Source organism: Ammospiza nelsoni, chromosome 3 (assembly GCF_027579445.1).
Source record: "Ammospiza nelsoni isolate bAmmNel1 chromosome 3, bAmmNel1.pri, whole genome shotgun sequence".
NCBI classification, from domain to species: domain Eukaryota; kingdom Metazoa; phylum Chordata; class Aves; order Passeriformes; family Passerellidae; genus Ammospiza; species Ammospiza nelsoni.
The window spans coordinates 12,669,048-12,696,808 of record NC_080635.1 but is presented as its reverse complement, the minus strand read 5'-3'; the positions used below and the strand labels follow the sequence as shown (position 1 = coordinate 12,696,808).

General features: G+C 45.3%; 1 protein-coding gene across 1 annotated transcript; it reads right to left on the bottom strand.

Moving 5' to 3' along the window:
• Positions 1 to 350: 350 nt before the first annotated feature.
• KCNK12 (potassium two pore domain channel subfamily K member 12) lies at positions 351 to 24,544 on the bottom strand. Its single transcript, XM_059469246.1, has 2 exons — positions 24,193 to 24,544; positions 351 to 6,704 (listed from the first exon to the last, which is right to left on the bottom strand). Exons 1-2 carry the CDS (start codon positions 24,542 to 24,544, stop codon positions 5,809 to 5,811), a joined length of 1,248 nt encoding a protein of 415 aa, XP_059325229.1. The 3' UTR covers positions 351 to 5,808.
• Between the last annotated feature and the right edge of the window lie 3,217 nt (positions 24,545 to 27,761).

The window sequence follows — 27,761 nt, the reverse complement described above, 5'->3', positions numbered from 1 at the left end:
CCTTGTGTGACGAGGAATAAATGCACGAGGAATGCAAAGCAACTCTCTGGTTTTCTGCTGCATTTGCTGCAGAGCACCTCTAAGCTTCTTCCTTTCCCCATGCTTTTCATCCTGCTGTATTTTTCCCCCTCATGCTAAATCACCAGACTTTTTTGGGTAACCTGCAATAAACTGTATCTGTATTTGCTCTCTTTTTTTTTCCAGGGAAGGATGAAACACAATACATTTGAAGGCTGCATATCTGCAGCCCCACTTCAAAGCTGAACTATACCACTCTGGATCCTTAGAGTTGAAAGTTTGGATTTGATCTTAGACCTCTTTTTGCCTATGCAAAATGTAGGGCAACCGCATTTTCTTTTTGAGGGTTTAAAGAGATAATTTAATTAAAGGGTGGATGTTACTCATTTAGCAGACAAAGAGAGAAAGAAAAAAGGTATGTGTGTTTGTTGGTAGCTGCATTCAGACTGTGGCCATGTAAACTGAAGTAGTTTCCTTTCCTCAGTGCCATTGCTACACAATGCATTTATAATGCATAACGAACCACTTACTGTGTATGTGCTAACATGAATAGCCTTTGTGTCAAAACTCAGTGGAATTGTCCATACTTTCCTTTATTTTCCACAATGTAATGCTTCTCTTTTCCTAGCATTCATGAAAGCATAATTTCAGCTCAAATATGGACATATTCACAACAACAACAACAAAGAAAAAGATCAAAAATTGCATACTGGTTGTACAATGTGCAATGCACCCTTCATTATTTATTCTGTGTGAGTCAAGTAGTAATTTTTCCTAATTGAATTTATTATGTAACACAGCACTTATTGTATTATTTAAATGTAACACTGCAGACGTGTGTTGGTTTGCAAAGGCACATTAGTAATCCAATTAGAGCAGCAGCCATACCCACAGATTTGCTAGGCTAGCAATCAGCAAAGTATGATTTTGTTGAGATTAGCTCTGAACATTCACTGCAATGATTTGCCAATGAATATTTTTCAAGTTAAAGGCTAGAAAAATACTAAAATGTGAGAATGGTCTCATTGCTACAGCTAATTTCCATATAGTCATAAATTCATCCCACACTCTCAATTAGGTTTATACTGAGCCCACATGCCTGGCTGTATGACCTCCACTGCTGCTAAAGTCTTTCAGCAGCAAGGCATGACTGAAATATGGGTAAATGGTCACAGTATACTCAAATTTTCACCCACAGAAAGCTGGGGAGGAGAAAAGACTGAGGGCCAGGCCTGAAGCTGTGCTGAGACAGCAGCACTACACCAACAGGGGCATTTCTGGGTGACCTGAGCATGGCACAGGGCACTCCCAGAGAGCTCAGTTGGGATTCCTCTCTTCCACCAGTAATTCTGGCTGCAATCAGAGCTGAACTGCCTAAAGAGCCTTTGGATGCATTGCTGTGCACTGCTGCTTCTGCAGGGAGGCAAAGCACAGCCCTGTCCTCAGACACTGCCCTCTGTGGCTGGGATTGCTCTGAACATTGCATGCTCTGGAGGACATCGTCTGCACTGCAAGGAAATAAAGAGCCACTTGAATTTTTTCAAAATGAGAACAGTGCTTGCAGATGGGAAGAAACCAGTGAGAACCGGATGACATCTTGGTGTGACTCCAAACTTTGTCCAAGACACACACAGGGAAGACAGACCGCAAGAGGTCAATGGAGTGACTTGCTAAATGCTACAGGTTTCACAAGAAATTATTCCTTGTGGCTGCTCTGTGCTGACCTCTGGGGTTAAGAGAAGATGTCACTTGAATTTGGTCATTGTTGCCCATCAATTGGCACCTAAGTTTTAATTTCATCTGCAAGGTGTTAGTGCAGGTGCCAGGTGAACATGGGATCTCCTTTGTCCAAGCAGCTCACACCATTGCTGCTCTCATTAGGGCCAGCCCACAGAGAAGTCCTAATTCCTGCAGCCTTCTGCTGCTCCTGAGTGCTCTTCCCTGGGCTCAGGTAGCAGAAGACCAATCTGGGGGACAGGATCTGAGCTCAGGCCTGTGCTGCCTGTGGGCTCAGCAGGCAGCTGGGATGTCTTGGTCTGTGTCAGTGAAGAGTTACTACTGCAGTTCTACAGCGTGGTGCAGAGGGGGATGTACCAGGGAAGATGAACTTTTAAAATCTAATTCAACTGTATTCTTTTGAGTTTACCTATAATTAAATTTGAAGGAAAAAAAAACCCAACCCATTTCAAGAATGTAATACAGCTCCCAAGTTACCTGAAAAGAAAGTGCAATCTAGTGCAGTGTGCTTTCACTTTCCCACTCTGTTTTCTTGTTTCCTTCTGATTTCTTGTGCTTCAGTCTGTGTCCAGGTATTGCTGGTATATGCTTTGTCTGTGAAAATGAAACACCAGGAGGAATTGCACTTGGTGCAACTGGTGCAGGTTTAGGGGGTAATTCACCAATGCAGCAGGCTGCCCTGGGGAATCCACAATGAAAGAGGAGTTAGGTGCCCAAGCCTGGCAAGTTCAAAGAGGAGTTGTCATTAAAAAAAAAAGGCTAAAGGAAGAGCACAATTGACTAGGAAAGACTGATCTCAAACCTCCTGTGGCCTCTTGGCTCATGTCCTCATGCACAGGGGTGATGGGTGCCCAGGTAGGGGTGGCAGGCTGAAGAGCAGAGATTTGGAGCTTGGTTTCCATGCATCCTTGGAAAATATTTCTCCTACTGAATATGAGGGAACTGTAAGGCCACCCTTCAGCAGATGCTTCCCAGTGAGACCCCGGTCAATTACTGTGCTCTGACCCTCCTATAAACTGAGCTTTGCTGAGGCAGATGGGTTTGGGGATTCTTATAGGACTTGGATACAACCTGGTGGTCCCTGTGGTTGACTTATGTCAGCATCTGGGGATTTGAGACCTGCAAGCAACAGGGCCACTGTAAATAACTGGGCATGCACTTCCTCTGAGGCTAGAGAGAAGCAGAATGGAGATTATCAAGGACCTTGGGTGTAAGTAAACATTAGATCTAAGTGAACAGAGCAGCAATCTGATGCCCAAATTCCTTGAGATGCCCAGCTCTAGGAGCTGGTCCAGCTTCCTCTGGAGCTAATAGGAACTGCAAAGGGTCCTGCAAAGGCACCCTTGTGACTGATGGCACCAGAAAGGCTTGGAAACTTTCAATCACGTTCCAGCAGACTATGTGTCTGCCTTTGCCTGGACTCAGAAAAAGTACAGAGGCGGTATGTACAATTTCGTATTACTTCACTGTATTTGCCAGCCTGGAATAAGTAGTTTGAAAACAATTCACAAATTTACACTTTAAAAAGGATTTTAATCATGGTTATAATATTTATCCTTTGAAACAACTCACTGAAAAAAACCCCCTAATTTGCAAATTTGTTACCATAAAAATAAGAGTTCTTGAGTTTACAGAATGTTGATAGATTTGAGCATGCTTTTATGAGCAAAATAATAAACAAGTAATTCTGCTGTGGCTTGGGGCCCTATCAGTTCAAATTCCTAAGTCCTTTGGGACAGAGCCTGTCTGCCCTGATTTATGTAATAGTTCTAATGAGCAATAGTGCCCATGATGAAAAATGCCAAGATGACCAAGATACGACCCTAAGAGAGGGTGGGCTGCAAAAAAAGAGCAGGGTCCCATTCACACTTTTAATAAACAAACACATAAATCACCACAGTAAGAGATTTACCCGTGGGGGTAATCCCAAGGGGAAATAACAAATTTTCATTCTTTTGGTTCCCTGCCTGTGCTTTTCCCTTGCATCTCTGGAAGGCATCAGCCTGAACTGGGTCTTCCAGCAGTCAGAGCTGTTTCCAGACCGTGACCTGTCCCTGTGCATCCTGCCTAAACTTATCCTTCAGTGGCCTTCAAAAGGAGCACCAAGCGCCTCTTCCTGCTTCCTCAAAGAGGAGGAGTGCACAGACAGGAAGGCACTCAGACAGATGGACCTTGAGGAGTCTCTCTGCCACCAAGAAAGCTCCTGCCTCTTGAGTGCAGCCCCTACCATACCACAGAACCTTAAGTGTGAGTCTGCGCCAGCTGGAAACACATTAAAATCATCACTGCTTGTTTCTGGCCAAACACATCTTGATAAAAGCTGTGACATTTACAGTGTGATACAGACCCATGTGTGATGGTTTATCTGCAGCTCTGATTTCTTTTCATCAGGAGAAAAGATACATTCACCGCCATAATTCAGCTGGCAGGCTCACGTGTGCATAAACCTCAAATTTAAAGTTCGTTTTCCAAGGGTAAATTCCAAAACATTTTTCACTGCTAAAAATTTAAAAGAAAGCAAAAATTATGGCTACTCCAAACTCCAAACAAAAGTAAATAGAGTAAAATATCCATATAAAACTTCATGGAAATATTTTCAAACATTTCTAATATTCCTAGTTTTTGTTCATCAGCTTGTTCAATTTATTCAGTGACCAGCCTACTACTCATGATCTTGCCTACAATTTTCCAGTAAGTTTCCAAGAGAAGGCTTCTCAGAACATAAGCTTAAGTTTTACTTCTTGCTTGGAATCAGCAGAAGCCTTTTTATTATCTTCACAGTGTAGTAGAGAGAATTTGGAGAAATGATCCAGAGCTGTGCATGCATTTTTGAAAGAGGTTTGCAGCAAATTCTCTGCACCCACTTGTCATGCTAAACTACACACTCTAGACCAGGTTTGCTTTTGGTTCTTCAGAGATTTGGGCTAGCACAGGTTTAATATGGTTTAAGATGGCAGCAGCAACAGCCAAAGGCCAATTTATGGCTTGGTATCAACATTTTGGGGGAAGCCAGCTTCAGGGGGAACTCCAAAGCAAAGCCCTTCTTCTGTACAACCTGCACAGATTTCTGGGAAACAAGTACAGGGTTGGGGCCCTCAGAGAACTGCAAGGAGATGATTTGCATGAATCTCTGCAACAACACTGCAGAAGATGCAAATTTAGGACAGCAGAGAGCCTACATTCATTTTAGTGGCTTATTTAAATGAGAAAGTAAGGAAGTAAGCATTTTTGAGGTGATGCAAATGTTTGACACCAGAGGTGCATACTGGCTTCTCTGGCATTAAACAAAGTCAGTTCTGAAGATGACAACTGCCTGTTTTCTGTTATTCAGCAGGTAGGAACAGTTCTGCACACTTTAACATGGTCCTTGATAATCCCCTGGCTTTTAAGAGTTAGGTGGCAGGTGGTCTTTCAGATAAGCCTGGCTAAACCCCATCATTTGTAGGAGGGGAGTTCAGCCCATTCCATCCTCTGCCACTGAAGTCAGTGAGATTATTGAGGTGAAGCACAGCCACCCTAAAGCTGGTGTGACAACAGCCACCTATGTGTATGTGTATGTCATACAGAGGCCTGCTATGAGGAATTGCTGAAGAGCACTGAGTACAAGGCTCAGGACCAGATCCAGACTTCAGCAAACTGGGAGATACCGGTTAGCCAAAACTTACCAACCCCATGTTTGAATCTGGAGTGCAACTTGCCCGCTTTATGCCTTTTAACACAGAGTTTGGGTTCAGGTGCTGTTCTGAAGAAGAACATGTTGGTTTTGACACCATCCTAGCCATGCACACCATTCTTCTGTAATTGCACCAGATTCTGCATCAAAGACATCCAAGTCTCATTAAAAACCCCCTTGGGGGAAAACTGTAACATAATGGTAAAGATCTCACTGCATATTAGAGAAAACTTATAAAACCCCCAAAAGTAAAATGCTGAATGCCCAATGAATACCAAGGCTGTCTCTGAAATGTAAATCCTTCCAGTAGCTTGCAGTGGCAACTCCACCCTAACCACCATTTCATTTTCATTTAAGAAACAAACAGAATTCCAAAAGCTCTACCTAGAATCACTGGTTTCTGCCAAGCGGTTGTTCATGATGGCCAGAGCCCCCACCCCCGCCGAGAACCCGTTCTGTCTCGTGTTGATGCACACATTCCTCGGGTACCCGTTGGCCGTCTCGGACAGCTGCTTCTGCAGGATGGCCAGGGAGACCTTGCTGGAGGCCGTGAGCTCCCTCATGGAGATCATCTCCCCAGAGAGCCTCCTGCCCTCGGTGTCACTGTCGTACTGCCCGTCAGCGTCCCTGGCCACGTTGTGCCGGCGCAGGCGGGCCCCCGGCGTGATGGCGTTGCGGCGGCTGAGGCGGGTACTGGATTTATGGCACTTTGGGCAACATCTGCATTCGAATTTTTTCAACACCCAGTTCAAAATCTGTTTGATTACGATGGAGATGACATTAAAAAGGGAGTATATGCAACATACTCCCATTAATATAAACATGAAGTTCCCGAATCTGTATAATCCCTGATGCTGGTACACAGCGTTTTGGTTGCTTACCAAATCTCCAAAGCCGATGGTGCTGAAGGTGACAAAGCAGTAATACAAGGAGTCAACGTAGTTCCACCCTTCCACTGCCGTGTACATGGCCGAGGCGCAGCAGGAAAGGGCAATAGCAAAGATTCCCAGGATCAGCATGACGTGGTAAACGGATGGCTTCCAGCCCACGAGGCTGCCCACCCCGGACACGGCCGGCCCCTTTCGGAAGTTGGGAGGTAGGAGACCGCTCCTTCGCAGCTGCCTCTCGTAGCACGCCTTCATGATGAACGCCAGCAGCGAGATGATGCGCTCCAGGAAGAGGTTGAAGAAGAGGATGGTCCCAGCACAGCCAAAAAGGCCATAAACGATGAGGAACACTTTTCCAGCCACGGTTGCTGGTGTGGTCATTCCAAAACCTACAGTGTGGAGGTAAACAGGCAACATTAATAACTCATGTTTTTGTGATAAGCTTGTGATATATGTACCTTAACAAGGCTCCCATGTCACTGGACAAAAGGAGTGCCAGCTCTAAGTCAGCTTAGGCCAACACAAAACCGAGTTTGGTGAAGAAGGAAGAAGGCACCAAAAGTTCAACGAGATGACTAAAATTCAAAAGCGAGCAAAAAAATCCTTGCAAGATGAAAGGATTATTATCTGTATTAACAGAGCAACACCACTTGAAATGCAGGTGGAAGGCTCACTGAGCCCAAACCTTTTCAAGGTGGGATGAGGTGAAGAGGCCATTTCCCTGCTCCCACATGTGTCAGCCATCACAACCTGATGGAAAATTTAAGTTCTCTGTTCACAAGCTGCAACCCAGTGTAACCTTTTTGTTACAGGGGTCTGATTATACCATTCCCACTGAGAAGATGGAAGTTTTCAGGTTGTATAACAGGAAAAAAAAAAACCAAACCACCTCCCAAATATTGAATTCTGTTTTAAAAATAACAGCACTTTTAAGTCTTTTCCAAATCCCAGCTGTGACTCTAGCCCACCTGGTATCATCACAGGGGGAAGGAAAAGCCATCACGCCACAGAGCTGCCTGGGGGCACTGGGAACTTGCAGATGGATAATTACAGCAGGGAAAAACACTGCTGCACAGTTGAACAGAAAAATCAGAGTATACAAACTCTGGGAAGATCCAGCAACAATATTAATGCAACTCCTCTTCGTATGAATTACTTATTGTAATATTACTTATTATACCATTACTCATACACAAAGTTTTATAAGTAAGCAGTAATGCCTTGTAGCTAACAGATGGTTAAATAACAGCAAAAGTGAACTTTAATTTGCATGCAAATAAATACAGTAAGTTTACTTCATGTCATTTGCTGATACCAGTTATCTTATGAAAAAAAATATCTACATTTCACATCCTATCTCAAGAAGTCTTCTGAAACTCAGTTCTGCAGGTATTGGCTTTTTTCTGCCATTCTCCCCTGTAAAAACACTTGGTGACTCAGGCAAAAAACATTGACAGGATTGAGGTGACTGCTTATGTCCCATGAACAAATAACCACATGTAATCTAAATTAAAGTTTTGTAAAAAATCTACATTCCCAGATTTCATTGCTGTATTGCTCAACCAAAATACCCAGCAAGTAACATATTCAAGGAGGTAAATATCAACACCAGACTATATAAACAAAAGTTTGTGAAGGAAAAGCATAGAATATAATGAAATTATTACAGAGCATAGTGAAATAATTAAATCCAATTTATTACCAGAACACACCTTTATAAACAGCAACAGGATAATATTGCCTCTATACAATGAGTTGAGATCGCTGCTTGAAATCTCTTGATCTATTTTTGCAATGGCTGAATTTTTCTGGCTAGTTTATCTGTTTTCCTTTCCTACTGTGTTGATAGAGAATTTCCCACTGGTTGACAGAAGACTGTAAAAGCTCATGACAGGTAAACTCAGGTGTATCTTTCCAGTGACATGAAGATGAATGAGGAAAGACGTGGTCCTACTCTCACAACAGATTTGGCAGGCTCAGAAACAGCTGTGTGCCAGCAAGTCAGCCCATACCTCACAATCTGAGTAACCTGGTCTAGTGAAAGGTGTCCCTACCCATGTGAACAGATAACCTTTCAGGTCCCTTCCAACCCAAACCATCCTCTGACTTTATGATCAAAAGCATCACTGTCAAAAGAGTATTTTGTGTAAAAGTCAGTGAAAAACTCACCCAGTATTACTAGAAAATGTTACCAAAGAGGTCATTATGTTTTGGTTTCTGGACCCACTGTATTCTCTCTTCTCTCCATTTTGCAGTGTTAGCAACACCACCTTTGAGCAGACCTCACAAAGCCTGCCATGGGCTCTGGAAAATTCTCAGTTCCTTCTTCTCTGTGGGATGGAGCTGTTCTCTGGATTGGGCTGGCTGCTAGCAGGAGTCCTCTCATTTGATGATGCATATCCAAAAGTGTCTGGTCCTCAGAAGGAGCTGGGGAGCCTGTTGTGGTTGCCAGCTAGGGATACACAGCCAACTTGTGTTGGAGAAGGCATCTGTTTGCCTGTGCCTTGTCAGCAAAGCTCTTAAACATGTGCTTCACAGCAAGCATGTGAACATCACCATCAAAATAAATGGGTTTATTGTCACACATATGGCTAGACACATTTATTAATTAGGAAAAAAAAAAGAAAGAGATAGCAACAGTTTGGATCAAGCTGTAAATGTGCTGAAGCCTCTTACTATTTCCTGGTGATCGTTCAAGAGAGGTGATGAAGTTTTATATTTTTGATGCTGTTTGTTTCATCAAGATTTTCTGAAGCAAAATGCTTCCAAAATTCAGTATGTAGCTAGGCAAGAAGGTGAAAGGGCCCATCACAGCAATGAGAATGCTAAAAAATACATAAAACAGGCCGAAAACAGGCCAAAAATGAGGCTAGGCAAACAGTGAATCATTTAGGTTGGACAAGACCTGTAAGACTATAGAGTCCAACTGCTACCCCAGCACTGCCAAGCCACCACTAAAACACATCCCTTAGGTCAGCAGCTGGCTGAGGGAAGCAGTCATGGGCTCTCTCTCCATGCAGGACCTTCCTCCACCAGCTGTGTTTGTCCCTTGGTGTCACCCCCAGCACGAGGAGTTGGTCCTGGTATGTTCTGAACCTCATCCCTGAGCTCAGCCCCTGCCCAAGGCTAAGAACTGATGCCTGGATGAAGCAAACTCATCCAGAACTGCCTATGCTTCCAACACAGTACAGGGAAAAAGCACAACAGGGCCTTGTGCTTTCCATGGCACCTCACAGGTGCCTTGGGGTTGACTTTGTGTGGCTCAATATCTGAACCTCCCCCGTGCCAATTCTGCCCCACCAGCTCAGACACAAGCTCTGTGGCAGCATTAATTTCAGCTGGTTGGTATTTCTCCTCCCCAAAGAGAATTAGCAAAGATGAGCTGATAAAAACTCTCTTCAGCAGCCTCTCATGGTTGAGTGCTGGCATTTAATGAGACCCTCATACTGACTTGCATAACAGGTTTGTGGTTACAATCCTGCTCATCTGGAGCTTTAAATTACTTAAGCTGGGGATGGATTCAAGAGGTAGAACAGATGGACAAACTTGTGACATATGCTTCCTGTTGCTCTTGCTTTCTTTTCTTTTACCCACTTTCTTATGAGTAAGAGGTGTTTGATGCCAGAAGACAGAGAGGAATAGCAGCTTTAGTACTTGTGAGCTCTTCTCTCAGTCAAATTACTTTGGCAATTACCTTGTCTTACTACATTTTGAGATTAAAGGGGATGACAGTTTTGCAGTAAAAGACGTTTTTACTCTAGATGCGATAAAGTTTTGGTCACTTCAAAAACTGAACACAAGGAAGTCACAGAAAACAGCACAAGAAAGGGCATAATGTGTCCCTGCCTCTTTCAGCCACCCCTAGTTCTTCTTATAAGCCACAGGATTTCATCACACAGCAGGTCAGCACACTGGAGCAGTCATTTGAAATCCCAGAGTGAAAGAGCACTTAGATCATCAGAGCACATCACCTCTATACCACCCTATAACCATCATGTAGTTATATTCAAGGAAATCAAAAGAAACTAAAATTGCTGAAAGTAACTTTTTAAACTTTTTAAATGGTTCCTCAAACAACAACAGAACAACTATAACCATAATGCTGCTTCCAGAGGGAAAGAAGTTCTTACAACATAAAGGCTAAGAGATGGGAGTTACAGAACACAGAGGAACAAAGAGCTACCAATTCTCATCTTTTCCTGCTTCCTGTCTTTTTCACACTTGTGTTACTTCATAGCTCTCCAATAGTCCTGGCTGGTCTTGACAGACAAATAAACCACACTATACATGTATATAGGAACCAAACATCCTACTCTGAATCCCATGTTTGGGTTCTGGTGCTTCTCTCCACCCTTTCCCACCTGTTAGCATTTCATCATTATTTCCCCTGGGAATCACACCTGTATGTTCCACAACTGCCTCTCATTTATTCTCTAGCTCCTTACCACCTAACATCCAGAAACAGTTGCCTTGGATACAGGGTCACAGCTCAGAGCTGACAAAACTGCTGCATCCAGAGCTTTTACCCAAGGAGTGGGAATACAACGAGTCAGTTCTTACAACTTCTGCATTTCCTGACTACAAATTAAAGATTTACTTTCCCTTCAACACCTTTCTCAACCTGCTTTACTAAAATACCCCACTCTGGGCTCAAACAGTAAATTATTTTAGAGCTTTTCTATTGCAAAGCCTTTAATATAGAAGTTGCTGCAAAATCCCACTTGATCTTATTTAGATTACTATCTGCAAACACCTCCTGAACAGCAGCAGTCTTTCCAGCACTGTGTGAATTAAGATCACTTAAGCTGGACCTGTGCTATTTCTGAATAAATGAGATATAACTGCAGTTTTTAGGGCTGGCCTAATCTGTATCACACACAAGCTTGTAGTCCTTGGTAACCCATGTACTGGGGCAGATATTCCATGGAGAAAATACTGAGTGACCATGCAAATAAGGGCTGACTTCAATAATCATTCTCTCTATCCATTCATCCAAGAAAGAGCACCATGATGAGCCCAATGAATGTAGTTAAAAACCACCCATGTCTCTGCTGGTGCTCCTTGTTTCATTTCCACCTGTGAAACATCATCCAGGTGTTTGAGACAACTGCTGCTCAAAGGGGGCCACGCTGGCAGAACAGAGCCAGGAGATGATTAATTGAACTTTAAGGAGTTTCAAAGACCTGCAGGTGACTCTTAGAGGCTTTCTACAGTACCAATTTTATTCTATTTACACACAACGGTGATCAAATTATTGGTTATCCAAAGTGCTGTGATGCCTTAGTGAACACCAGAATCAATCACCCTTGGCACTTCTCTGCTAGCCATGCTTTAAACCACAGGCTAGAAGGTCATGGCCACATATTCACTCCTCTTTGTTGTATGTTAGCTTTAAAAAGAGATAACAGAATTGTAAGGAGGGTGAAGAGAGGAGCCCAAAACCTAAGGAGAGGCTGGCATGTGTGAAACAGCCAGAACAATGTATTTAGGGTGAAAGTGAGAGGTGTAAGGGTGAGGTTTCACCTCAGGAACCTCAACTGTGGCCACCTTGATGGGGTCTAAGGCACTGGGGGTGATCCCAGAGAAACCTCAGGGAAGGAGAGAGGAATAACCTCCTCAAAATCTGGCTGCTCAGGAAGGTTTAACTTCTCCTCCTGGCAGCAGGTTTCCCAAGGGTGTTTTCCTAACCTGACACTTTCTAGCTGAGCTTTCCAAGAAAGATTTTCATTCTCTAGTGGGTACTCAGCAGGCACATTAATCAGCTCAAGTGGCCTAACTTTTGTATGTTTGAGTGATACATGGCCCTTAAAAAGATAAACACTGGGGCTTCTGCTTCAGCACCTGCACCAGCATTCCTGCTCTTTCCACTCAGCAGAAGTAGGAAAGTTTTTTCCTCAGCTGTCCTGCAGGTTGCCCTTTCTGTGCACAGCCTGCAAAGGAAGTGCACATCAAGGACCAACCAAACAAGTCCACCCTTGCTCACTATATGCCATTGTCCTGAAGACAAAACCCAATAGATACAGAAGGAGCTGAAGCTGCTTTGGCACAGAACCAAGCCAAGGAAGAAGCAGAAGAGTCCCTAAAGCAGTTTTATGGTTCCCTGGCTGGGGCCAGCTGCTCTTTATACACCTTGTACAAGCAAATGGGGACTGACTTGTGCCAAGCCATCAGCGCTGCCAGCTGAGCAGCAGCTCTGGCCCAAGGTCTTGCTACGCAGGCCCCCCTGAAGAGGGAATACACGGGGAGAGTCACAGGCTTGAGGCTCAAAATCTTTGGCAAGCTTATGTTCAGTTTTCTGCCTAATCCTACTGCGACAGAAGATGGTTTTGAATGAGGGGCAGGGAGCCTCTCCTAAAAGGAGATGCTGGAGAATAAAGCTCAGAGAAAGATGAAAATCAGGAGCAGGAATTCAAATTACACAGAGGAAAATAAAGTCAAGACCTACAAACCAGCACTATTCTTGCTGAATTGACTTTAGAGGGATGGATGTGTCCTGTGGTGTGACAATCTCCCTTCTCTATTAACATGTTGTTCATAAACTTTCTTTCAATACTTAAGGTTTTATTGTTCTTATAAATAATATAATCCTCTTGTCTGCTAAACTCTTGGGGCAAGTCTATGGTTTGCAATCAAAAAAATCAAAACTGAAATTATTTTCTTCATTTTATGCTGTCTTTCTTGGACAAGCCTTCAGCAAGATGCCACTAAATATCCTCCTGTTTGTCAGTTATCCTGCCCCCTGGCACAGCCAAAGCACCCTAATGGCTTGTTAAAACAGAAAGAATATGGGCTGGTGTTGCCTAAATTAGTCCTAAACCACCTCACAAAGGAGGACTTCCAGAAAAAGGGGATGAGAGCAGGATGTTCTCTCCTTTGGTGGCAGCCTGTCTCCTTGTACATTGATCTAAACCAGCCCAGAGCTGCTTCTGTGGCTGCCTCCACACTGATGATTGCAGGGTCCTGTCTCTGGCTTGTTTTCTTTTCCTATCCTAACAGCTGGGGAAAAACATTTTGCTATAATCTTCTCTGAAATAGTGGTGGTGCTAATAACAGAAAAATATATCCCACACGCTCCACAGTTGTTTGACAAAGTTGTATTACTGTGAAAAAACCCTCTCCTTTGCACTACAGGCTCAGGGTCTTCACAGTGTCACATTAGCAGCTGTCAGGGAGGGTATCAAACCCCTGCTCATGATCCAGGCTGTGTGAAGAAGCATCTGCCCTGGCTCACTGCACTGCCCAGAATCACCTAAAGCACAGGGGTGTCACTGTTGTGTTTTCTGGAAAAATCCCTTTGCCAGGATTTCTTCTCCTGGGAAGCTGAGAAGCCTCAGAGAAGAATGAAAACAATAATTATCTGATTTGCTTCTCCCTGTTGTGCTGCTGTGGAATGTGGTTGGACATTGTTTACCAACAGGTGGTTGTTTCATTGGTTTCACGTGAATTGTTTTTACTTAATGACCATTCACAGTCAGGCTGCGTCGGACTCTGGAAGGAGTCACGAGTTTTCATTATCATTCTTTGTAACATTCTGTCTGTATCCTCTCTCTATTCTTTAGTATAGTTTTAGTTCAATATCATATCATATCATATCGTATCATATCGTATCATAATAAATTAGCCTTCTAAGAACATGGAGTCAAATTCATCAATTACTCCTTCGTCCTGGGGACCCTGAAAATACCACGCAGGGGTTTCTGCACCACCACCAGACATAGGAAACACCCCTGCATTTAGAGTAACTGCTTTAAAAACACACAGAAAACAAAAGCATGGTAACCAGGAAATAGATGAAATGTGGCTCAGTAACCATGGATATACACAACAGTGGAGCTCAGGGACCCCAAGAATCACCAATTCCTTCTTGCTCTTCAGATGTGTCCCATCTGTGAAGCCATACTCTGCCACCTCCTCTGACCTTCCTACAGTCTTCATGCAGCTGATGATTCTAGGTGAATATTGTTCCAAAAGTAGATTTCTGTTGCAATCATAATTTCTCATCCTTTAAAGTTGCTTCCATTCTTATTTCCCTATGTGTTTTTGAGAATGTTTTTTTGTGTGGATGATTGTGTCTCTAAGCAACACCCTAAAAGAAAAAAGCCTATGCCCTGTCATTTCAAACATTAGCATTCACACTTTTGCTTTTGCTGTTTATTGAAACTTGCAGTTGCATTTCAGATGTTTATGTACCCCCAAGGTTGAGCCTTTTTAATTTTTTTTCTGAACTCCAAGTGGAAAAGAATAATGGCATCCAGATTTTGTTATATTCTTGAGGTATTATTGGCTTCTAAAGAATACTTGCACATGTACTGTCACTCCAGTGCCAGTACATCTCACAATACTTCTCCTTTCAGGCTAAGAAGCGGCATTATCTAGATTTCACAATGATCTTGGGTCTGTGTCATATTTCCCAGCATGAGAAGTCTGACAGAAGAAGATGTCACTCGTGGGCTTCCTGAGCCTTGCAGATGGGAAAGGTTCTGTTCCATGGTTATACTGTTGGCTTATTTTTTGACTGGATTAAACAGCAGACTTGTGAAATATTTTTTCTTCTGCCACTGGTGTTTGTGTAGGTAGGTGTTCAGAGAACATCTGTTTCTTCGTGGTTGTCTCAGCTATTCTGCTTTACAAAGAGTTTGGCTCTAAAGATGTACCCAGGGATAAAAAGGCCCTAAACATGAAAACATCCTTTCCACTTTAGGTCTGTTTTTTGTTTGTTTATTTTTTTTCAAATCTCTGTACAAACTTCCACAGTTACAATTTAATGAAAAAAAAAAAACCTCTGATAAACCTACCTGGGCCTCTTAATGATTTAAATATACCTTCATGGGTCCCTTATTTTAAAAAGCTTCAGCTAAAAGCAAAGAGCAAATTCTCAAGTATCATTTTGCTCAGGCAGCTCTTCCAATCCATTCGTGAAGGCACAAAGACCTAATTCTAAGTTACTGTAACAGAAATAGAGGGTGACAGGACTGCTGACTAACCAGTTATTTCGCATTTTCTACTTCTTCATTTAACTCTTCCTTCCTTAGTATGCATTTCCCTTGACTATTTTTAAATTTAATGGTACTGAACAACTCCACTACACTACCAAGACAATTTTGAGCTCATATTTTATCTGGGATTTTCCTGGTCCTCACAGCTCTGCCAGTAGCAGCTTTTATAAACTAACAAATCATCATATCAAACAGCTTGTTTCTGCCTCTCTTGTGAAAATCACAACTTGGGTTTAAGACCTTTACACTGCTGTCACTCCCTCCTATTTCCATCAAGCTTAAAGCAGACCTGACTCCATGCACATTGAGCATGAATGTGTTTTTTGTTTGACCTCAGGAGAGAAATATATTGCTTCCACAATTCTCAGGCTGAGCAACAAGATGACAGAATATATAATGATGAATAACCAAAGGCATTTTATCTGGCTTTAACTGAAATAGTTCCTCACTCGGCTCTTGCATGGACAAATTTCTTCTAGCTGCAGATTAAATTTGCCTGTGTAAGACTTGAGAATTATTGGGAAACATTTGGACAATAATTTCTAAAGGGGAAGAAGCTGCAGTGGAACAAGCTCAGAAAGGTTAAAATTCAGTGAGGACTTCCTGTGGGGCTACAACTCTTTTCAAGGTATTACTGCCTCTTTCATACACTTATGGAATTTTAAACACGAGCAATAGCAGTGCTCACCCACAATAAGTAATCCCGTATGTTAACATCAAACCATTCAATTTCTTATCTTATTCCACTCCAAAGCTTTAATTACTTTTAAAGGCTGCTAATGCTTTGCCTTGTCTAATGCAATTAGATTTAATTTTCATTCTACTTCTCATTTGATTCAAGAAAGATTGTACTGAAACCTTCCCATGTCTAGGTGTACCAGCCAGTGCCATCAGCAGACCCACTGAGCTCAGGGGGATGTATTTGACATGCTAATAACAAGTGCATTTGTTTTATAAACCTGGTGTGCCAATAAAGCACCTAAGGTAGGATTTCCTAAAGCTCTGCAGACTGGTCTGCTATTGACTTCAGCAGAAACAGGCTATTGAGGAGGTATTTTATTTGTCTGGATTGCTATGCAATTGCCCCTTGGATTATAGTTCTGCTTGTTACTAGAGTGTTTTTATTCACAAAAGGTTTTTATTGTCACTTCAAACATTTATTGTGCTCAGGAGGACTTTTCACATTTCAAATGTTCACCAGCATGAACCCTAATTTTGACCTTAAACATCTTTTCCCAAAACACCCTGAGATAAGCACTTGGTGCTGACACATTACAAAAACTGTCTCTTTTGATACAGGTAAGCAAGGCTTATTCAGATCATGGCCAAAGGCTATGTTTTCAATAATACCAAGCTGCTTCAGTCAGAAAATTGCATATGAAATGTTCTGAGCTGCTTTTCTGTTGCTCTAACCCTGATGCCACTATGGCAAGAGGCAAAATTCTCTTTGACTTAACAGCTTTAAAGATAAGGTAATCCTGCGTTCATTAAAATGAAGAAATGACATTGTATTTTCCAGCACACTGCCAGCAGCAGGTAATGTTACACACAGTTAATTCTCAACAGAACTACCCTGTAATTGTTTTCCTCTTCTCTCCACGATGAAGAGCAATTAAAGCTTGTATAAAAACAAGACACTGTGCCGGCAAAGATGACCCTGTGGTTCAAGTGAGAAAAAATTGTGGCGTGCGTATGATCTGTGTCAAACTGAAGACAATGAGAGAAGGAGGAAACAAACCAAGAAAGAAATGAGGGTCAATAGCAGGATTAACACTAGGGAAAGGAGTGAGGGTGATGAGGAGCAGGGAGAAGCTGTAAAGCTTTACTTTGGTAGTCCTTAACGTGAAAGACTGTAAAGTCAGCAAACAAATATCTGAAAGTTAATCAAGCAAACAAATCACCAGTAGGGAAGGGCATCCTAACTGGAGGAGGGCAGGAGAAGCTGGAGAAGCTCAGGCTGGGAAAGGCAGGTGAGCAGCAGCAGTGGATAAGCACTATGAGAAGGCAAGGGGGAATATCCCCAGGAGAACAAAGTGGGGGAAGGCTCCAGGGGTGGCAGGGCTCCATGGGAACACAGGACACAGAGCTTCAGGCAGGATTTGGCTTTATGAGCCTGCAGCAAGCAGGGCAGCTGATAAGCCCTGTAATTATGATCCCTCACAGGCTCACAGGGCTCACAGGGAGGTTGCTTGGTCATGGAGACAGACTGGCTGGAGCCACAGGGGATGGAGAGCTGTCAGAGGGTGCCTGGGCACACCAGGGTCTGCTCTGCAACCGCATCCACAAGCTCTGGTAAATGCACAGGGAACTAAAATAGAGGTGTCTGCAGGACTATCACCAAACACCAAATGGAATGTTGTGCTGAGCAGGAGGTACCTGCTCACTAAGCAGGCGTTGCTCCTTCAGTGACACAAGCCAGAGGGACCCTGAAGGCTGCAGAAAGGGAGAATCCAAGGTACCTGCTCACTAAGCAGACATGGCTCCTTCAATGACACAAGCCAGATGCAAAAAGGGAGAATCCATGCCTACAAACTCCAACTGGTCTTTGTTTTGAACCTGAACCAGCACCTGGTAAGGCACTATAAATTCTCCCCAAGCTTCTGAGATGCTGGACCATATCTCATGTAACGCTGGGCAAAATTTGGTTTTTGGATGACTGCTCTACAAAGCTGTGGTGCTTGACATTTGATATTGAGACCACACATTTCAGTGCTCCAGCTGAGCACCTCACACTCCACAAAAGAAATACAATTTGTTTGTCCTTGACTTCTCTATCTGTTACTGATGTTAATGTTTTGAAACATTTAGCTGGGGTTAATATTAAAGAAACATCTGAAATGTTTAGATTAACTAATCTGAACTGAAATGCTCTGTAGAGATCATTCAGTTTAGATGGCCAAAGCACAGTAAAAGCTTAATTTTCTGTGGCTGGCATAATCCTACAGGGACAGGCAAACCCTAAAAAGCACTGAAATTAAAGTAATATTTTTCACAATTTTTTATTTTTTAAATTTTAGGAAGGGTTTTATTTCAAGTATTTGAGTTTCTCCCTCCTGCCTTCTAGAATAAAATCCCAACAAATTTAGGATCAAAATGATTTAATCATGACCCTTCAGTGGGGACTCCTCAAGTCACCTGTGTAATTACATGGATGTATTCCAAGTAAAGATTTATGTTGCTGCTCTCAACTACAAGAAAGCAAGCTGTGATTTAGATTACTTTTCTGCTCCGAGCACCCAACCTATGCCCACACACTTGGGAAATTCTTATCAGTGGCACCCAAAGAAGTTAATACTCCCATGCAGCTATGGCAAGCAGAAAACATTGCTATGGTGACAGTACTTCATCTGAGCAAAATCAGTGTAGGATCAGAACTCTCCACAGAAATGTGCTGACCATTGACCTGCTGCCCTCTGAGCCTCTTGCTCTCTGTTCTTTATCGAGATTGCCTGAGTGAGAAAATAACTCAGAAATCCAGGGGCACATTGATCAAAGCATGAAGGAATCAGATCTGCCTCAAACACCCTCCCATTCTGCCTGCAGATTGTGTATAGGATGGCAAAGACAAATAACCTGACACTGCAGCTTAATAACACTGCTGCCTCTTCCAGCTGCTTTCTCATTCAGCTTTGTTTGATTATTTCTTAACTTTAAGAAGGTCAGATCTGGAGGTGCTCCCCCCTAATCTGAAACCTCTGCAAAAGCTGCCTGTACAAGCCCCAGAGAGCTGCAGAGCCCTGAGGAGGTAGCAGTGCTGCTGACCTTCTGAACCAGATCCCTGAAAGGGCAGCCAGCCCTCACCCGAAGCTGGGGGGATGTCACATTCCTCCATAATGGGCTTTAATAATTGCCCTTCCATGAAATAAAATTAAAAAGAAAAGAAATAAAAAAGATAAAGCCGACTCTGATTTAACTAATAGGTTTGAATTTGCACACCCTGGTTGGGCTGTCACCTTTTGGTTGGGCTGACCCCACAGACAGCAGGGAGCCAGAACCGCCTGTGGCTGCAGCTCTGTGACGGTGTTCACAGGGGTTCTTGGATGAGGGAAGAGATGAGGATCTGACTCCATGTTTCAGAAGGCTTGATTTATTATTTTATGATACATATTACATTAAAACTATACTAAAAGAATAGAAGAAAGGATTTCATCAGAAGGCTAGCTAAGAATAGAATAGGAAGGAATGATAACAAGGGTTTGTGGCTCGGCTCTCTGTCCGAGCCAGCTGGGCTGTGATTGGCCATTAATTACAAACATCCAACATGGGCCAGTCACAGATGCACCTGTTGCATTCCACAGCAGCAGATAATCAATGTTTACATTTTGTTCCTGAGGCCTCACAGCTTATCAGGAGGAAAAATCCTAAGGAAAGGATTTTCATGTAGAGATGTCTGCGACACAGCTCTAATTCACATCCTGGAATACAAGACGAAGATGGGATGAATATACTTCCCTCTTGAACCTTCAGACCATCTTGGTTACTTGTGGGATTTCTCACCAAATTATCCTCTGTAGTGTCTGCTCTCCAGGATTGCTCTCAACCCCTGGCTCCTGGCAGCGCAGTCCAACATCTCACCTGTGCTTGCTGAACTGTCCAAGTGTGCCTTGCACATCACTTCCATTAAATTATCACCTCCAGAACATCTGGATCGACAGATACTATCACAAGACTATGATACAGAGCCAGAGGGTATTTTAGGAGTGAGTTATGGTGCTTAGGCTGTGGAGCACAAGCAGAAATGCTGGGCTGGGTGTGCTGGTCCCTCCACAGGAGCCAGAGAGAAGAAGGTCCAACCCAGCTGAGATCCCAAGCAAGGAGAAAACCTCTGCCAGAGCCAGTGAGATGGCAGAAAACTGACAGAATACTGTGTCTCTTCCTTAAGAGCAAAGGATGCCCCCATCCCTTTGGGTGGAGCTGTCAGTCCACAGGAATATTGAGTAATTTAACAGGATGCCTCAGGGATAAGGCAAGTACGAATTGTTCTGCTCACTCCTACACACAGTGTCCCCAACACCTGTAACCCCTGCACAGCTGTACAGAGAGAAGGTCCCTGCTTCTTTCCTTCCCAGAGGCATTTCTCAAGCACACATAACCCAGACTTGTTCCATCCCAAAATCATCTGCCCACAGTAAAGGTGCTATAAAAATATTTTATTGAAAAAATCCCTTTTATATATCAGAGTGCTTCACTTGACCTCATCTTTTAATGCCTGGTATGGATTTCTATAAATCAATTCTATCACTTGATTTTTGAAACATGTACTTACACATAAGAAGCTTAGAATCCAATTTAAATGGGTCTATGTTTCAAAAGGTTTTACTATACAGACACCTAAGATTTATTGTAACCCTTAAGAGAGGAAAAAAATCTGGGTACAAAGTCTAGACTCATGGACTGAGTCAGAAATCCAGATCTTCAGGCATTCCAGAGTTGCCTGGTGTGCTGGCAGAATAAATCTCTGCTACCAGAATACAGGGAAAGCCTGGACTGATTACACCTGCATCTGTAACATTTTTACCAGAGAGAAATCTGGTCTGAGTTACACTTTTGCTTTTAGTCTTTAACAAAGTACTATAGGTGGTTGGCATTTGGGGAGGGAAGGAAAAAACTCAACTGAAAACCAAAGTCTACAGTCAGTTAGACCAAAGAATCAAGAATAAATTCCACCTAGCTGCTCCTTAAAGAAATCAGAATAATAATAATTGCCTACAAAGCAACCCAATACCTTTTGGAGTGCAAAACAATGACTGAGTAGATGGTGTAGTCCAACAGCCAGCAATCAGAAGTTAGACTGAAGGATTTTCTTACATAGCTCTGAAAATCCAGATGTGTCTAATGAAAACAGACTCAACATTTCATTATTCAAGCACAAACAATACAGTAATAAAAACTGAATGCCCAGAGCGCTATCAGGAGGGTGTTTTATGGACTGCAAGCCACACACTTTGTGGGCTATTCAGGAAAATGCTTTATAAAATGACAATTTCAACTCTCATTTCTTAAAGACCCCATTAACACGTTTCTCACCCAGACTGTTTGATTGTGTCCCTGAGGATTTAGGGAAGTGCAGAACTGCAGCCAAGGAGGCACCTAAGAGAGGGGAGCTGCTTGGCTCTGCAGAGGAGCTGCTCAAGGAGGGTGGATGGAACAGTTCTCTCCCAGCCTGGCTACTCCAAACCCTTGTGTTCACAGAAGGGTGAAGAACTGGGAAGGAAAGATGAGTCTTTCCCAGCTCAGCTCACACAAACTCCAGGAAGATTTGCAGCCCTGCGCCTGGATTTCAGTGTATTTCAATGCCTATATGAGAAAGATTTAGTAGTTTTATTAAACCTATTTAGAACAGCGTGAGGGTTTGAAAAGATAGCAAGATTCCTGTGAGTTGGAATCCTCTACAGAGGACAAGCTGAGTAACCTGTGGGTGATTTACTCCTGAGAGACACTGAGTATACTTGCTGTTTGTTAAGCAGTGAGTAAGGAAGCTTTCCTCCACCTCGCTAGGATGGTGCAGTGTTTAGCTGGAGTAATAAAGTTGCTTTGACACACGTAACTGATGAAGCTGTGGAGGAAGGAAAGCTGTTTTGACTCTGCATGTCTGGTAGTTCTTGGCAAGGCTGGGTAAAAACAGCATTCTTGTCAATTAAGCACGACAGGAAAGCAAATCAAACTGCTCAGAGCCAGGATAACGTGGCGTGTGAGCTGACAGGGGAATCAAAGGGTGGGAAGGTACATAAATGAACTGGCTGGGAGGGAAAAATGGACCTTGAAAGAATGGCTTTGGAACTGCTCATCCAGGGGACATCTCAGTGCCCTGCCACTTGGTTTCTCTCATGCTTGGGACCATGAGCCAGAGAGCTTTGTGCACATTTGACTAACAGCACAGTGTCATGTTTCAGTGGAACAACTAGTTAGTTAATTCATGAGGTTTTCTCACTTTTGCTGGGCAGAACTGCCAAAAATAACCAAATACAACTGTGTGGTGGAAGAAACCCTGCTGCAGCTGAGCTCTTCATGGGCTCTGCCTCTGTGAGCTGCAGCAGCTTGAACAGGCACACGAAGCGAAGCAGCACTGAGGTGGGGGCAGCAGTTTCCTCTTCATCTGCAGGGGCTGTACACGTGAAATGTACAGGGTGAAAGCCATGCTGGGATGGAGCACAGCAGCCTCGGGATGCTGGGATCTGGCAGACACTGCTCCTGCCAGGCTGTGCAGCTTGGCATCCCCAGAACAGCAGCTCTGCCACAGCCTTTGCAGTGCCCACAGGCACAGCTCAGCCTGCATCTCCTCACTCAGAGCTCTCTGAACTCACACCAAGTACTCTAAGCAATCCAGGAGAAAGCACTGCCAGGTAGCATTGCAAGGGAAGGAATGACTTGAGGAGCACTTGTCAGAACCCAGCCTTTGTTGCACATCACAAAAAACCCCCAGTTTTCAGCCCCCACCTCGCATGTGAGATGTGACATTACTGCCTCTTGGTTGGTGCCACAGGAACATGAGAAACACAACTCCTGGCTCTGCCATTTACACCTCTCACCTGGCAAAACCCCTGCTGAGCTCCTCAGTCCCCCTGCCCAGGTACAAATAACTGCAGGCGGGCAATGAAGTGGAGATGGAAACAGAAACATTTTACATTTCAATGACCTCAGAGAGCAGAAGCTGGAGTTGGCAGGAAAGCAGTGTGTTTACACATCACCTGAAGATTTCTGTGTACTGAAAGAATGGGTTTGTTAAAACATTGGCTTTTTTGTTCACTCATTCTGATCAGTCAAAACAATCTCTTTTAAACATACGTTCCTGTGATGAAGAAAGCTTAGTGCTTAATTAAAACGGTGCTTTAATGACCGGGCTACCAAATGTAATTGCAAAGCAAAAGGTAACTGGATTTTTCAACGCAAAAAGTAACAATACCTGACAACACTGCTGTACTCACCATCACGACTCCATTATACAGATTAGTCATTATTGATAAAACATTTTCCATACCTAATGAGTGCAAATGCAATAACGAGCTGTGAGTTTCTTCCTCTACAACAGATGGAAAACACAACATTTAAGCTCAGAAGACACCTGGCTTCTTACAGAACTTACAAACTGGCAGAGTTAAGACTGCTAAGATCTTATACTCAGGGACAGGGTTTCTCAAGTAATAGTCCAAGAGCAGTAGACAGCCACAGAGTCTAAAAAATAATAAAAATACTCCCACCATAACTTATAATTTGCTTTACAAAGTGCTGCTCTTCCTGAACACCTATGGGATAGGAAAAACTGCAGCCGGCTGCAGCGATACACTGAGAACCGTATTGTGCTACAGCTGGAGGACAGCGACTTCGCGTCTTTAAACACACACACACACATCCTAACTTTGCCAGCAGTTAAAGCCGGTACCCAGCTGAGCGGCGAAAGCCTTTCTCTCCTTCAGCATCTGCATCAGCCCGCTACTGCCGGCCCCCGTGCGCCTCTCCCGGCACCGAGCGCATCCCGGCGCCGGCAGCGCCACTCGGGCAGGCAGCCGCCAGCCTCGTCCGCTCCCTCGGGCCGGCGGAACGAAGCAGCCCAGCCGCCGGCAGCAGGAGTGTGCTGGGCAGGGACGGAGCTCCGGCAGCCGCGACGGCGGGCGCTGCTGCGAGCCCGCGGGAGCCGGAGCGCGGCGGGGCGGGAGCAGCGCCGGTCCCGGCTCTGTGCAGCGGGATGGGGGGTTTGGAGGGGACCGCGACCCCCGGGACGGGAGGTCAGCGGGGACAGAGCGACCCGGAGGCGCTGCGAAGCCCCGGTTGCCACAGCAACGCGGCAGCGCCTCTCCCCAAACTTTGGTCGCTATAACGACGGGGCCGCGGCATCCCCCGGACGGGCGCGTCCGCTCCGCGGGGCCGTCGGGGCGGCGCTCACCTATGGTGGAGACCACGGTGCCCACGAAGTAGAAGGCGCCGGGGAAGTCCCAGCGGGGCCGCAGGGCGTCGACGCGGATGCCCGCGGCCATGGCCGCCTCGTAGCTCCGCAGGAAGGCGCGCAGCTCCGGCAGGCTGATGTTGAAGATGCGGCTGAAGTTGTGCAGGGTCCGGTTCCAGCGGAGCTGCGCCGCCGCCTCCGACGGGCTCTCGAGGGCCGAGAAGACGGTGGCGCCGGCGCTCAGGTACGCCGCGATGAGGGCGGCCAGCAGCAGGAACCGCCCGTTGTCCTCGTTGAGGGGCGCCAGGCGCCGCCGGCGGCAGGAGCCCACCGCCCCCCGCGGGGGCATCATCCGGTGCGCGGCGCGGCGGGCGCGGCGGGCGGCGGGCGGCCCCCGGCGCGGGGCGCGGGCATGGGGCGGCGCTGCGCGGAGCCCGGCGCGGCGGCGGCTTCGCTGCAGGGGCCGCGGCTCTGAGTCATCCCCCGGCGGGGCTGCCCGCCCGCCTGGCGACGGCGGCGCCCCGGGGCCGCTGGCCCGGCCCGCCCGCGCTGGGCCCCGGGGCCGCGGGCAGCAGCGGCGCGGGCTGGGCGGCGCGCACCGCCCGGAGCGCTCTGGCCATGCGGGGCGGCGGCGGCGGCGGCCCCGCCGCGGGGGAGACGCCGCGGGGAGGCGGAGGCGGAGGCTCCGCGCGGCGCCCGGTCGACGGCGGGCGGAGGGCGGGAGCGTGCGGCGCGTCCCCCGGGGAGCCGCATCCCCGGCGGGGAGGCTCCCGCAGCCCCGCTGCTGCCGGGCCGGGCCGCTGGAGCCGCCGCTGCCGCGCCCCCGGGGCCGCCGCGCCCGGCCGGGGGAGGGATGGGGCGGGACGGGGCCGCCCTGCCCTGCCTCGCCCTTCCCTTCCCTTCCCTTCCCTTCCCTTCCCTTCCCTTCCCTTCCCTTCCCTTCCCTTCCCTTCCCTTCCCTTCCCTTCCCTTCCCTTCCCTTCCCTTCCCTTCCCTTCCCTTCCCTTCCCTTCCCTTCCCTTCCCTTCCCTTCCCTTCCCTTCCCTTCCCTTCCCTTCCCTTCCCTTCCCTTCCCTTCCCTTCCCTTCCCTTCCCTTCCCTTCCCTTCCCTTCCCTTCCCTTCCCTTCCCTTCCCTTCCCTTCCCTTCCCTTCCCTTCCCTTCCCTTCCCTTCCCTTCCCTTCCCTTCCCTTCCCTTCCCTTCCCTTCCCTTCCCTTCCCTTCCCTTCCCTTCCCTTCCCTTCCCTTCCCTTCCCTTCCCTTCCCTTCCCTTCCCTTCCCTTCCCTTCCCTTCCCTTCCCTTCCCTTCCCTTCCCTTCCCTTCCCTTCCCACTTTTCTCCGCTCCCCCCGCGGCACCGGCCGGGCGCGGCGGGCACGCCGGTTCCCTCGCCATGTGCGGGATGCGCCGCGGCCGCTGCGGGGCTGGTTTGGCTTCAAAAGCTTTTCTCTACGCCCCGTGCCGAGACGGTGTTCGTGAGGGAGTTGGTGGTGGTCGGTGGAGCGCTAATTACTTAATTTCAGCCATTTCTGGACGAAGGAATGGTTGTTTCTGATCTGACTCCACTGAGGTAGACCCAAGAAAATGATACATTTTGGGTTCGGTGCCAAATGCCCATTTAATCTTAGCTCGTGTCTGAAAAGTGATTTTTCTCCTCCTAAGATGTTGGATTCTGTCTTTGCTGTTTGCCTTGGAACAAACACTGTAGCCTTTCTTATCTGTTATGCTGCAGTGAGAACTGCAGTCCTTTCCTGGGAGACTTGAAGTAAATAATTACATTCGTATTTTTAAAATAAAATGAGAATTCTCACTGATAAAGCATTGCAAAGAGGATGGGAGTGATGCCAGTCCTGCAAACATATGTGTAGGGGTTGATAACACGTGTAGGAAAGATCTGGGCTTGGAGGAGGAAATGCTCCCCACAATTTACAGTTGCCAGTGTCAGTCTCACTGGGATGGGAGCTTGTGCCCTGGTTTATGGGTTTTTTTAGCCTAGGTTCTATTTTTTTTTTCTTTTTTTCTTTTTTTTTTTTTTTTTCATCTACAGGAAAATATTTGCTGCCTCTTGGTAGCTACATGATGTCTTTTAGCAAAGGGCTATTTGCCATCACTAGAACATCTCCATAGCTTCACACATCTATTTCTTATTTTGGATCTGAGAGATTTTGCTTTGCTGTGAGATTTCACATTATTGGCAGTTATCTCTTGGCCACCACATCCATAGCAGGAGGACTTCCTTCCTTTCTAACACACTGTTCATACTTGTCAGGTGAAGAAAACTGCTTGGGTTTACACCTCTGCTTCCTAGGAACATGTCTAATCAAAGTATCATGTTTTGATAGCCACTAATATCTCTAAACTTTGGGGTTTTGCTATTATTGCTGTTGTGCTAAAGCATTTTGTTCAGTAGAGGTGGAAGTGTCTAGAAGTATCAAAGAAGATTTCCAATCTCCTTTTGTGCTCAAGGCAACCAATACCACATGCAACCCTTAAGAAAAAAAAGTATCTCCTATTTCAAAGTGTCAGTTGTGTCCCATTATAAATACTAAAACTGAATAAAAATAAAAAAATTAAACCAATAAATCACAAACCCAATAGCTGGGGAAAGCAATAGCAGATCTCAAGAACACAAGAGGAGGAAAAACATTGGGAAAGTATATCAGACCTGATCAAAAGACCATTGGCATGAGGGGAAAGTCTCCCATGGATGGTCAAGGGTCAGAAATGGACCATTTAGTGCCAATGACAATTGCTGAAAATAATTTCCACTGTGGAAATCCAGGAATGATTACATGCAATCCACTGTGTCAGATTATGTAAAACTAAGCTCATTTACCTGAATTGTGTTGCTTCAGATGGATATCACTAGATTCCTGGTGCTTTTGTGTTTGCAGGGGAAGTTTTTGTTTTTGTTTATGTTTTGGTCATTTGTTTTGGGTTTTTGTTTTTGTTTTGTTTGGTTCTTTGATGTGGTTGCTTTTTTCCACTTTCCTGTGGGGAACATTATAAAACGAGGGTTCAGTTCTCCGGAGTCCTCAGCAATTTCACCTACTGTGAGAGGCCCTGATGTTTTCAGTGAGAAGCCAGTTAGCAAAGTTTGTGTCACTCGTGCCTGTCACCATGCCATGCATTGTGCCCTCCTGGGGCATGGTTTCCCCTAGGTGGGGAGTGAGAAATTGGCCATTTCCTTGGGTGACAGGACAGTTTCCAAGCAGCAGAAGCTGGCTGCCTCTGGAGTCTGTGTTGGCCTCTCTGGAGATGTCCTGCCTGGGAAAGGATGATGCTGGTGGGATGCTGATTAGCTTGAGGAACCACCTCATGGCTATGAAAGCCTACCAGTAACTTTCCATGAGGAAAAAAGCTCAGCTGAAGCAGCAAGGGACGTGGTTGAGCTGCTTCAGCATGGACAGGGTTGTATTTCCAGCATCACCGAATCATGGTTTCTAAGAATTCGAGCTGTTGACAGATTTTTCAAAATGTTTTGACAACTCATTTCGCTAAGATTTTTTTACTTGGAGTCTTGAAAATTTGTCACCATTTTGCAGAAATACTTAAAGGGGTTTTTTTGGCT

Bases quoted from the DNA above. Each gene is read 5' to 3' on its own strand.
- KCNK12 (XM_059469246.1), bottom strand. From the start codon at position 24,544: ATGATGCCCCCGCGGGGGGCGGTGGGCTCCTGCCGCCGGCGGCGCCTG. The intron at 6,705-24,192 runs GTGAGCGCCGCC...TCCACACTGTAG, and splicing joins CACCGTGGTCTCCACCATAG to GTTTTGGAATGACCACACCA.